Genomic DNA, 12,011 nt, shown 5'->3' on the forward strand with positions numbered 1-12,011 from the left:
CAAGTGCTGCTCCCGGCTTTTCATTTTTGGGAACAGGCTGGCCCCGGGGGCGGGAGGGGAGCGAGGGGCCTTGGGGCATCTCTGGGAACTCGTTTTCAGCCCTAATTAATTTAAGCCATGCTCGGGAGGAGGGTGCAGTTTCCATGTAGGACTGTTCATCCCGCAGCTGTGCACAGCTCCTCACCCCCAGGGCTCCCCTGGAGCAGTGTGGGGACACGGAGTGGAAAATCACATCTTGCAGAGCAGCAATTCCTTCAGATCCGTGGGGAACATCCCAAGGGATCCATCCCAGCTCCCCTTCCCAGCAGGTCTCAGCAGTGAGCTGGCTCCAGGAGAGGAGCTGGTGGCACATCACCCCTTTGGTGCTGTCCCAGTGACTGACAAACCTTCCCAGGGAATTTTCCACCTTCCTTGGAGCAGGGAGTTCCTCAGGTCGGGACCCAGCTGCCACCTCCCTCCCAGCACTGCTCCCTGAGCCCCCAGCTTTTTTCATTCCATTTTTTCACCCCAAGTCCCCGGGTTCCTCACTTTGTGTGTCAGTGAATGTCAAGTTCCTGGCACTGCTGCCAGGCTGCCCTGGCTCTCCAGATGTGCCAGATGTGACTGTCACACCTTAAAACCACCCAAAACTGGGGTGGATTTGGGAGGAGCTGAACCCGAGCTTACACCACACTCAGCAGGAATGATTTATTGGCTGGAACAACGCGGGCCGTGCGTTTCTGAGGGGGCTCCCGCAGGCAGGGAGCGATGCTTATCTCCAAATCCCTCTTTTCACACTTGTGCCCATCCCCAGCAGCATCCCGCGAGCTCCCAGCGCTGAGCATCCCCCCGCAGAGGGAGGCGCCGAGCGCTGGCGGCCGCCGGCAGGTTTGAAAAGCGGCGGCCGAGCGGGGCTCGCCCCTGCTGCTCCCGGGGCTGGCCCGTGCCGGGGGATGCCTGGCGTTCCTGCGAGCATCCCGGGCTGGATTGGCTGCGGGGGACAAACCTTGCCTTTTTAGGCTGCGCTCCGCCGGCCCCGAGAGCCTGGCTGCTGCGCGGTGCTCAGCACAAGCTCCGGCGCTTCTGTGTTTTGCTCTCGAGGTTTGCAGTTTGTTGCACAGGGCGTGGGTATAAAGGGTCCTGCCGGGAGCTGCCAGCTGCAGCTCAGAGCAGGGAAAGAGAGTGGGGGGGTTGTAGGAGTTCTAAGAGATAAGAGAGGGAAGTTAGAGAGAGATTTTTCTCGTTTACAACACAATAAATCTTCTATGTTGAATATTCTAATTTCTACTAACCAATCTAATACAAGATACAAATTCTCTAACATTTACATACAACCTATAGGAATAACTACATTACCATGTTTTACTACTCTCTTATCTCTAAACCTTATCTTGGATCCTTCCTGTCATGCCTGGAGAGGGTCTCTGCTGCTCTTTGGTATTTGCAGCAACTGGGATTATCTTAACAAAGAGAGAAGATCTTCAAGCATCCACGTTGCTGCTTTCCAGCTGCTCAGTGGAAAACTGCTTTCATTTCAATCTCACTTATGGTGAGATATTCCATATTCTCAAAATCTTTTGCTAGGCAATCATATTTATAAGGTTTTCCTGATTCCTCCTTCCCAACACGGCCCTGCTGCAGCCCTGCTGGGCCAGGATGCTCGGGGATCCCCCAGGGATGGGGACACCAGGGCTGCTCTGTCCCCAGCACCAGGGGTGAGTCCTGCAGCTGCTCAGGGGGACCTGGGGTTGCTGGGAGCAGCCCAGGAGTCAGGGATGTCTCTGGGGTTTGGGAATGTCTCCCTGCCTGGGTTGGGATGGGATCCTGCCACTGACAGCTGTGCTGCCTCCACATGGGGCTCTCCAGCTCCAGCAACTCCCTTTTCCCACCCCCACTCTGCTGGGTTTGGGAAATAATTTATTTTAAAGGGTTTTATTTTCCAAGGTTGTCATATATGGCAGCCTTTCCCCTCAGTGACCTCATGTTTGGCAGGGACCCAGCCATGCTGGGGTGTGGGGTTGGAGCAGGACCCCAGGGCTGGGGGTGTGGGGGGGACACCAAGGGCAGGGCCAGGGGACAAATCCAGCCCCTGTGAACTGTTTAACAGGGAAAGGGAACAGCCTGACACAGCCATCCCGGGGGACACTGGAGCTGTGAAGGACTGGCAGTGTTGGGGACACACCATGTCCCTGTCCTGCCCCATGGGTGACAGCCCAGAGGGGACAGAGCCATCCCTGGGGACACTGGAGCTGTGAATGGAGTGGCAGTGCTGGGGACACACCATGTCCCTGTCCTGCCCTGGGTGACAGCCCAGAGGGGACAGAGCCATCCCCGGGGGACACTGGAGCTGTGAATGGACTGGCAGTGCTGGGGGGCTCCTGTGTCCCTGTCCTGCCCCATGGGTGACAGCCCAGAGGGGACAGAGCCATCCCTGGGGACACTGGAGCTGTGAATGGAGTGGCAGTGCTGGGGACACACCATGTCCCTGTCCTGCCCCATGGGTGACAGCTCAAAGGGGACAGAGCCATCCCTGGGGACACTGGAGCTGTGAATGGAGTGGCAGTGCTGGGGACACACCATGTCCCTGTCCTGTCCCATGGGTGACAGCTCAAAGGGGACAGAGCCATCCCTGGGGACACTGGAGCTGTGGAGGACTGGCAGTGCTGGGGACACACCATGTCCTTGTCCTGCCCCATGGGTGACAGCTCAAAGGGGACAGAGCCATCCCTGGGGACACTGGAGCTGTGAATGGAGTGGCAGTGCTGGGGACACACCATGTCCCTGTCCTGCCCCATGGGTGACAGCCCAGAGCCTCCTCCCTCCCTCTGGAGCCATGAGGGACACCAGGACCTTTGGGTCCCTGGCCGGTGGTGTCACCCTGCAGCTCCTTGTCACTGCTCCAGTGCCGGAATGTCCCTGCCCCAGGCTCGGGACCAGCCTGGGCCTCCCGTGCCTCAGTTTCCCTCGAGCCCCTCCAGCCCCGGGGGGTGACTCCGGGGCATCTCTGCTGCCTCCCTCGGGTGCTCCGGGACGCTCCCTGCTGAGGGCCCGTTGTCCTTAAAAAGGCAGCCAGGAGTTTGGGAGCTGCTGGTTGGTTTGGGCGCTGCCAGGGCCAGGGGCCTCCGCGGCTCCGCTCCCCCTGCCGAGGCTCGGCCGGGACAGCTCCCAGCCCGTCCCTTGAGGGCTCATCCCACCAAAACCCTGCCGGGAGGAAGCAGAACCGGGCTCACCCTCAGTGCGGGGCTGGGATTTGCACCCACACCCCCTAACCGGGCTCAGGTCGGACATTCGGGGCACGAGGGGCTCTGGGACACCAAAAGCCCAAAACTGGGGGCGGAGAGAGGAGAGCGCGGGGAGAGGCTGGATCCAGGAGCGCCGGATGCCGGGGCTGCGGGGGGAGCGATGCACCAGCCCGGCCGCGCCGAGCTCCCGGCCCGGCCCCGGGGTGTCCCCACGGCGGGGCCCAGCTCCCACCCCCACCCGCGGGGGGATTCTCCACGCGCTCCCCGGCAGCTGGAGACACTTCCACCTCCTTTTTCCCAGCCTGTTGCTTATAAGGACTTGTGTCTCACTTGTTTATCGGAGCGGAGCATAAAAGGAACGGACTCACAACTCGGCCGTTGCCTCCCAAGCATCCCTACCATACATTTTCCTACAATAATTAACCGTGCTGGGTCCTACCACCAGCCCAAGGTCAATTTAATGAAATAAAACACCTTATATGGCCATATGGCCAACACACCATCACTGAGCCTATTTAGGGTCTTTGTTTAGAGCGGATCCGCCTCTGAGGTTCCTCGGGCTCGCTGGTATTTATACCCACGGCACATCGGGGCTCGGTCCCAGAGGAAAGGAGCTCTCGCCTCTGTGGTGAGTACTGCCCTGCCCAGCCCTGCTTCCCTTCTTCCCTGGAGGAGAGCAGGCAGCAAAGGCATCCCGGGGGTGGGGTTTGGGGTGCCCCAGCATTTTTGGGGTGGCCCCAGCTTGGTTTGCATCGCCAGCCTCGGCACGACCCCACAGCTGGGGGCCTCGCTGGAGGTGACAAGAGCTGGGCTGAGGCCAAAGCAGGTGTTGCTCTTGCAGAAATCCCTGTGATTTGGGGTTTTGGGGGTTTTTTTTGTTGGTCTTTTTTTTTCTTTTTTTTCTTTTTTTTTTTTTTTTTTGCTTTTTGGGCTCCTGCAAGGTTTTGCCAGTTTTCCTCTGGATTCAGGAGCTCATCCTCTGCCCAGGGGGCACCCCCTCGGGAAGGGCAATCTTTCCCCCCCGTTTTTGGGAGTGGATGCAAGGTCGGAGCAGCAAAAGGCTGCTGAGACAGAAGCGGATGAGAGGGCATCACCTGGCACCCCCAGCCCAATTTTGGGGGGCACCAGTTGGGCATGGCAGCACCGGAGCTCCCCGGGCAGGAGGAGCAGGGGGCTTTGGCACCGATTTTGGCTGGAGAAGGACGGAGGAGCAGCAGCAGCGTGGAGCAGCACCCAGGGGAACGAGCATCACCCCTGTCCGGGGTCAGGCTGCCCCTGGCACGGCCCAGGGAGGATTTTGCTGCCCGAGGACTCCAACATTTCCAACCCCAAATCCGGAGGCGCGGGATGAGCCCTCGTCCCGCGGCCGCTCCCTAACGCCGCTTCCCCCGGCAGCTTCTCCCCCAGGTCCCCCCGAGCACCGAGCGCCGCCAGCCCCAGCATGTGCGAGGAGGAAACCACCGCCCTGGTGTGCGACAACGGCTCCGGCCTCTGCAAGGCGGGCTTTGCCGGCGACGATGCCCCTCGAGCCGTCTTCCCCTCCATCGTGGGGCGGCCCCGGCACCAGGTGGGTACGGGGGGGGCTGGGGCGGCCCCCACCCCGCTCTGGTCACCGGGACGTGGCTAACGAGGCCTCTCTCGCCGGCGTTAGGGTGTCATGGTGGGCATGGGGCAGAAGGACAGCTACGTGGGCGACGAGGCGCAGAGCAAGAGGGGGATCCTCACGCTCAAGTACCCCATCGAGCACGGCATCATCACCAACTGGGATGACATGGAGAAGGTGAGGCCCTGCCGGGGCGGGGAGAGGGCTCAGCCCTGCCTGTGCTTTGGGGTGACACCCCAGTTCTTTGCCCGCCTTAGATCTGGCACCACTCCTTCTACAACGAGCTGCGTGTGGCCCCCGAGGAGCACCCGACCCTGCTCACCGAGGCACCCCTCAACCCCAAGGCCAACCGGGAGAAGATGACCCAGGTACGGCACTGCAGGAGCCCACGGATGGGGCTGGACCCTCCAAAACCACAGGGAGGGCTGCGGGATTTGGGGGTTTTGTGGGGTGGGTGAGTGCGGGGTGAGGTCCAGGATATGGGTGGGAAGTTGCCTGATCCCCCCAGGCGTCTCTTGGCAGCACGTGGACCTGCAGGATTTGCCCCACCATGTGCTCCCCATGCTGTGCATGGCCCACATGGCTCTGTGCCCTGCAGTGACCCATCTGTGCCACCCCTTGACCCCATTTCCCACACCGAGCAGGGCCCCACGTGGCTCTGTGCACAGCTGTGGCTCACATTTTAGTGCCACCCCTTGACCCAGGTGTTTCCCAGAGCGGTCCCTGTGCCACACTGCCCCACGTGTCCCTGCAGTGCCACCACCCGCCCGTTTCTGCATGCACCTCAACCATCTGTGTGTTCTTCCATGCAGGAAGGCACAGCCCCCAGGGGCTGGGGTAGGGTGGGCAGTGCTGGTGACCCCCGTGCCCCCCCTAACCCCCTGCCCCTCTCCTTTTCCCTCCCAGATCATGTTTGAAACCTTCAACGTCCCCGCCATGTACGTGGCCATCCAGGCCGTGCTCTCCCTCTACGCCTCCGGCCGCACCACCGGTGAGTCGGGGCCCGTGGGCGGCAGGGACCAGCCAGCCTGGGGTGTCCCCTCACCTTCCCCCTGTCCCAGGCATCGTCCTGGACTCCGGGGACGGCGTCACCCACAACGTGCCCATCTACGAGGGCTACGCCCTGCCCCACGCCATCATGCGTCTGGACCTGGCCGGCCGCGACCTCACCGACTACCTCATGAAGATCCTCACCGAGAGGGGCTATTCCTTCGTCACCACGGGTACGGAGCGGGGGCGGGGGCTGGGGGACCCCCCGGTGCCACCGGGCTGGGGGACGGGACCCCGCGGTGCCACCGGGCTGGGGGACGGGGATCCCCCGGTGCCACCGGGCTGAGGGACGGGGACCCCGCGGTGCCACCGGGCTGAGCCTGTCCCGCCATCGTGTCCCGCAGCCGAGAGGGAAATCGTGCGTGACATCAAGGAGAAGCTGTGCTACGTGGCGCTGGACTTCGAGAACGAGATGGCCACGGCCGCCTCCTCCTCCTCGCTGGAGAAGAGCTACGAGCTGCCCGACGGGCAGGTCATCACCATCGGCAACGAGCGCTTCCGCTGCCCCGAGACCCTGTTCCAGCCCTCCTTCATCGGTGAGCCCGCCCCCAGCGCCCCCAGACCCTGTTCCAGCCCTGGTTAATCACTGAGCCCGCCCCCAGTGCCCCCAGACCCTGTTCCAGCCCTGGTTAATCACTGAGCCCACCCCCAGTGCCCCCAGACCCTGTTCCAGCCCTGGTTAATCACTGAGCCCGCCCCCAGCGCCCCCAGACCCTGTTCCAGCCCTGGTTAATCACTGAGCCCACCCCCAGTGCCCCCAGACCCTGTTCCAGCCCTGGTTAATCACTGAGCCCGCCCCCAGCGCCCCCAGACCCTGTTCCAGCCCTGGTTAATCACTGAGCCCACCCCCAGCGCCCCCAGACCCCGTTCCAGCCCTGGTTAATCACTGAGCCCGCCCCCAGTGCCCCCAGACCCTGTTCCAGCCCTGGTTAATCACGGAGCCCGCCCCCAGCTCTCCCTGGGAGAGGTTGCCCCATCCCCACCAGTGGCCCTTTGGGATGGGCCGTGTACCAGCTCCCGTGGGTACCCACAGAGATATTTTGGGGTTCCCCCCAGCCCTTTGCACCGCAAATGGTGGGACAGACCCCTGGGCGTCCAAGTGTCTCTTTTGGGGAGCCCTGAGGAGGCACAGGCGGGGGGCAGGAGGGTGACAGTCCCCTCCCTCCCCAGGCATGGAGTCTGCCGGGATCCACGAGACAACCTACAACTCCATCATGAAGTGCGACATCGACATCCGCAAGGACCTGTACGCCAACAACGTCCTGTCCGGGGGCACCACCATGTACCCGGGCATCGCCGACCGCATGCAGAAGGAGATCACGGCGCTGGCCCCCAGCACCATGAAGATCAAAGTAGGTGCTGGGTGACCCGCCCGTGGCCGCCAGCAGCCCAGCCCTGTCCCGGTGCGGGCGGGGCCGGTCCCACAGGCTCTGTCTCCGCAGATCATCGCCCCGCCGGAGCGCAAGTACTCGGTGTGGATCGGCGGCTCCATCCTGGCGTCCCTCTCCACCTTCCAGCAGATGTGGATCAGCAAACCCGAGTACGACGAGGCCGGACCCTCCATCGTCCACCGAAAATGCTTCTAAGCCCCCTCCCTGCCCCGTGGGGGACCCTCTGTGCCCAGGCTGGGGGATCCCGCTCCTCCTCGGACCCCGCTGCTCCTCCCCACCGCCCACTGCGCAATAAAAAGCCTTTTCTCCAGGCTCTGCACCTTTCTGGGGAGGTCCGGGGCTGGGAGGGCTGGGGGGCACTCAGGGTCACGGGGGTGGGGGAGCCCTGAGCTCACACTGGCACCCGTGTCCTGCTGAGAGCCTTGACTCTGCCTTGATGCCCCCAACCCCGTGGCAATGCCCCCACCCAATATCAGTGACCCCAACCCCATGGCAATGCCCTCCACCCCATATCACTGCCCCCAAATCTGAGCTGGTGACCCCAGTCCCACGCTGGGGACCCCAACCACACGTCCATGCCCTTGACCCCAACCCCCTTTCGAGACCCAATGTTGTTTTGGTGACCCCAGCCCCATTTTGATGTCCTTGATCCAAGGACATGCTGGGGACCCCAACCCCGTGCTGGCAACCCCAATGCTGTTTTGGTGACCCCCAATGCTGTTTTGGTGACCCCCACATTGTTTTGGTGACCCCAACATTGTTTTGGTGACCCCAACCCCATGTTGCTGCCCTTAGCCCTGTACTGGGGACCCCAAACCTCTGCTGGGGCCCTCAAAGTGGTTTTGGTGACCCCAATGTTGTTTTGGTGACCCCAACCCCATATTGATGTTCTCAGCCCCATGCTGGTCACCCCAGTGTGATTTTGGTGACCCCAATGTTGTTTTGGTGACCCCAATGTCGTTTTGGTGACCCCAACCCCCCTTTTTGCGCCCTCCCTCTCTCCCCTGCCCCCCGCGTTGCTGTGGACAGCGTCTCATTTGCATTAATTACAATATCGCCCCCAGCCCCCCCCGTTCCGCCCCCCCCCGCTGTTTCCGCCCCTCCGCCCACTTCCCGCGCGATGACGTCACGGGGGCGGCGGCGCGCGCCGCTGATTAGCATCTCATTAGCATATGACGCGGGAAGGCGGAAGCCGTGGCGGGATGGGGCGGTGCGGGGCCGTCCTGAGCCTGGCCCTGGAGGGGAACATCGGTACCGGGGGGACAGAGGGGGCGGCGGGGGGAGCGGGAGGATTCGGGGTGCGGTGGGAGGGGGCGGCGCAGGCTGCAGCACCGCGAGGTGCGAGTTAATGGCTGTAATTATCTTAATTGGCGCCGCTGTGCGGGGCAGCCCAAAACCCCGAGCTCAGGGGAGTTGGGAGGGGGGACACAAAGGCTCCCCCCGGGTGAGGGACACCCAGGCTCACCCCACATTCCCAGGAGCTGGGATGGGGGGCACACCCAGGCTCACCCCATATCCAAGGGGCTGGAACGCAGGGGACACCCAGGCTCACCCTGCTCTCTCTCTGCTCCCACAGCCGTGGGGAAATCGACCTTCCTGAAGCTGCTGGGTGCCACCTTCCCGCGGTGGCACCTGGTGACAGAGCCGGTGGCGCAGTGGCGCAAGGTGCCGGCCGGTGGCACTGCCCAGGTGAGGGCGATCCCAACCACACCCCGGCCGTGCCAGCGCCACCCCGGGACCCCCTCATGTCCTGCTGCCCCTCCTCAGGCGCCCGTGGGCTCTGCCAACCTGCTGCAGATGATGTACCAGGAGCCAGCCCGCTGGTCCTACACCTTCCAGACCTTCTCCTGCATCAGCCGCCTGAAGGCGATGCTGGAGCCGCCCGACGAGGGGCCCCCCGAGAGCCCCCCCCCCGTGAGGGTCTTTGAGCGCTCCGTGTTCAGTGACAGGTACCCAGCACCCCAAAAAGAGGGATGAAGGGACTGCAGCTGGGTTGTGGTGTTGGGTGCTCAGGGTGAGCAGAGCCCAGAGCGATGCTCGATTACAGGAATGGGATTTTGGGGTGATTTGGGGGCTGCCCCATCCTCACCTGTGTTGGGTGATGCCAGGCTTGGTGGGCATTGCACGTACCACAGATTAGGGATTTTTGCCTTAATTTAACCACCTGCAGCTCCTCATTGGTACAAAAAAAAAAAAAAAAAAAAAAAAGAAAAAAAAATTTAAAAAGGCTGTAAAGCCGCCAGGGGCATGGAGTTGCCTTTCCCCTCTCTCCATCCCTTCCCAGGTACGTCTTTGCCAAGAACCTCTTTGAGGCCGGGCACCTGCAGCCCCTGGAATGGGCCATTTACCAGGACTGGCACGATTTCCTGCTGCGGCACCTGGGGCCCCGCGCCGCCCCCCACGGCTTCCTGTACCTGCAGGCCAGGCCCCAGGTGTGTGCCGGGGGCAGGAGGATCCAGCTCCGCCTGGATCCCGGCAGAACCGCCCAAATGCTGGGGTTTCACACCAATCTCTGCCCTGGAGCAGCAGCTTCTCTTCCCATGGGAATGTGGGCGGGAGTTTTGCCGTGGGTTCCAGGGCGGGTTTTGGGGAGAAGGGGCTGCAGCATCTGCTGGGTTTGTGCTTCCCACGTTCCTTCTCTGCCACTGACCCCCCGTTTTCCTGCATCCCGCTGTCCTCCCGTCTGTCCTGCTGTCCTCCTGTCTGTCCTGCTCTCCTCCCGTCTGTCCCACTCTCCTCCCCTCTGTCCCACTCTCCTCCCCTCTGTCCCGCTGTCCTCCCGTCTGTCCCGTTGTCCTCCCCTCTGTCTCGCTGTCCTCCTGTCTGTCCCACTCTCCTCCCGTCTGTCCCGCTGTCCTCCCCTCTGTCCCGCTGTCCTCCCTCTGTCCCGTTGTCCTACCCTCTGTCTCGCTGTCCTCCTGTCTGTCCCGCTGTCCTCCCGTCTGTCCTGCTCTCCTCCCGTCTGTCCCGCTGTCCTCCCGTCTGTCCCGTTGTCCTCCCCTCTGTCCCGCTGTCCTCCCTCTGTCCCTCTGCCCCAGACGTGCCTGGAGCGGCTGCGGCGGCGGGCGCGGCAGGAGGAGGGCGGGATCCAGCTGAGCTACCTGCAGCAGCTCCACGCCCAGCACGAGCACTGGCTGGTGGACAGGACCACGGAGTGAGTGCCAGCCCGGGCCCAGCTTTGGGGTGACCCCCGGCTTTGGGGGTGGCTGTTTGGGGGTTCCATCCCTCCCTGTCTCCCTCCTGCAGGATCCACTCTGCGGAGGCGCGGCGCGCGCCCGTCCTGGTGCTGGACGTGGACAAGGACTTCGAGCACGACGTGGCCGTGCAGGGCGTGCTCATGGCACAGGTGGGGTGGCACAGCTGGGGTGGCACAGCCCCGTGGCTTCGCAGTGGCTCCAAGCCTCCACCTCTGTTCCATTTTCCTCAGGAAAAATAACTTCCACATTGTAGGTCCGAGGTGGTTTAAACCCCAGCTGTGCTGGTATCTCCCCCAGTGCATTCCTACACCATCCCAGTTCCACCCCAGTGCATTCCTACACCATCCCAGTTCCACCCCAGTGCATTCCTACACCATCCCAGCGCCAGGGCCGTGCCAGTGCCATCCCTGCACCATCCCAGTGCCAGGACCATCTCAGTTCCGTGCTGGTGCCACCCCAGTGCCACCTCTGCACCATCCCACTTTCCTCTCAGTGTGATCCCAGTTTCGTCCTGGTACATTCCTACACCATCCCAGTTCTATCCCAGTGCCATCCTGGTGCCACCCCAGTGCATTCCCACACCATTGCAGCATCAGGGCCATGTGAGTGCCCTCCCAGTGCCAGGACCATCCCAGTTCCATCCTAAGGCCATGCCAGTGCCATCCCACGGCCATCCCAGTACCAGGACCATCCCAGAGCCCCCCAGTGCCATCCTGGTGCCATCCCAGTGCATTCCTATGCTATCCCATTTCTATCCCAGTGCCACCCCAATGCCACCCCTGCACCATCCCAGTTCATCCGAGTTCCACCCCTGCACCATCCCAGTTTTATCCTGGTGCCACCCCTGCACCATCTCGGTGCCATCCCAGTGCCACCCTTCAGCCGGGCTGTCCTTGCAGGTGGAGGATTTTGTGACATCGCTGAGCGCCGACACTTTGTCCCGCCCCGGCCCTGGTGCAGCCGGGGAAGGGGCAGCGTCTGCCTGAAATCCCGATCCCAGGACAAGGGACACGTCCTGGTCTCCAGCTGCCCCTCAGCCTGTGCTGGGCCAGGGGTGGATTTGAGGTGGATGCTCAGATCCGTGGCAGGAGTTTTGGGGCGCCAGGGGGGCTCCCCGTGCTCAGGGGACCAGATCCTCGCTGTGACCCCCTCCCCATCTTTCGGGATCCCCTGCTTTAGGGATCCCACTGAAGGGATTTCCTGCGCTGCTTGAATTCCCATGGGAAATCCCGGTGTTTAGGTGACACCCAAACCCCGTATTTTGTTATTTTGTATCTCGTTTTTTCCCCGTAAATTAAGATCAAATCTCTGCGGAGTTGCTCCTGTCTCGCACCGGGGCTGTGGAGGGTCGGGGCGGCTCTAGTGGGGTCACGGGGGGACAGTGTTCATATTTCCCCCAGTTTTGGGGTGTCGTGATGAGGGGGACAGTGCCCTGGGGCTCTGCCAGGCGTGGGTCAGGATTTGGGGGGAAAACCGAGGGGATTTAGCACCTCAAAGGGGGGTGGGGGAGTGAGACCCTACAGAAAGAGCTGCCCCACAGGAAGCGGGG

General features: G+C 62.5%; 2 protein-coding genes across 3 annotated transcripts; both read left to right on the forward strand.

The window, feature by feature from the left end:
- Positions 1-3,742: 3,742 nt before the first annotated feature.
- Positions 3,743-7,575, forward strand: ACTG2 (actin gamma 2, smooth muscle). Its single transcript, XM_056508573.1, has 9 exons — positions 3,743-3,849; positions 4,617-4,788; positions 4,873-5,001; positions 5,082-5,192; positions 5,731-5,815; positions 5,886-6,047; positions 6,219-6,410; positions 7,045-7,226; positions 7,317-7,575. Exons 2-9 carry the CDS (start codon positions 4,663-4,665, stop codon positions 7,458-7,460), a joined length of 1,131 nt encoding a protein of 376 aa, XP_056364548.1. The 5' UTR covers positions 3,743-3,849; positions 4,617-4,662; the 3' UTR covers positions 7,461-7,575.
- Positions 7,576-8,393: 818 nt separating this feature from the next.
- Positions 8,394-11,771, forward strand: DGUOK (deoxyguanosine kinase). 2 transcript variants are annotated; one of them, XM_056508576.1, is made up of 7 exons: positions 8,394-8,516; positions 8,842-8,954; positions 9,033-9,214; positions 9,550-9,697; positions 10,304-10,419; positions 10,512-10,611; positions 11,362-11,771. In XM_056508576.1, the coding sequence occupies exons 1-7, from the start codon at positions 8,438-8,440 to the stop codon at positions 11,446-11,448; spliced, it is 825 nt and encodes a 274-aa protein (XP_056364551.1). In that variant the 5' UTR covers positions 8,394-8,437; the 3' UTR covers positions 11,449-11,771. The 2 variants fall into 2 exon arrangements, with proteins under 2 accessions (XP_056364551.1, XP_056364549.1); XM_056508574.1 differs by having other exon boundaries at positions 8,448-8,516; positions 8,842-9,214.
- The last annotated feature ends 240 nt before the right edge of the window (positions 11,772-12,011 follow it).

Source organism: Oenanthe melanoleuca, chromosome 22 (genome assembly GCF_029582105.1).
Source record: "Oenanthe melanoleuca isolate GR-GAL-2019-014 chromosome 22, OMel1.0, whole genome shotgun sequence".
Classification (NCBI taxonomy): domain Eukaryota; kingdom Metazoa; phylum Chordata; class Aves; order Passeriformes; family Muscicapidae; genus Oenanthe; species Oenanthe melanoleuca.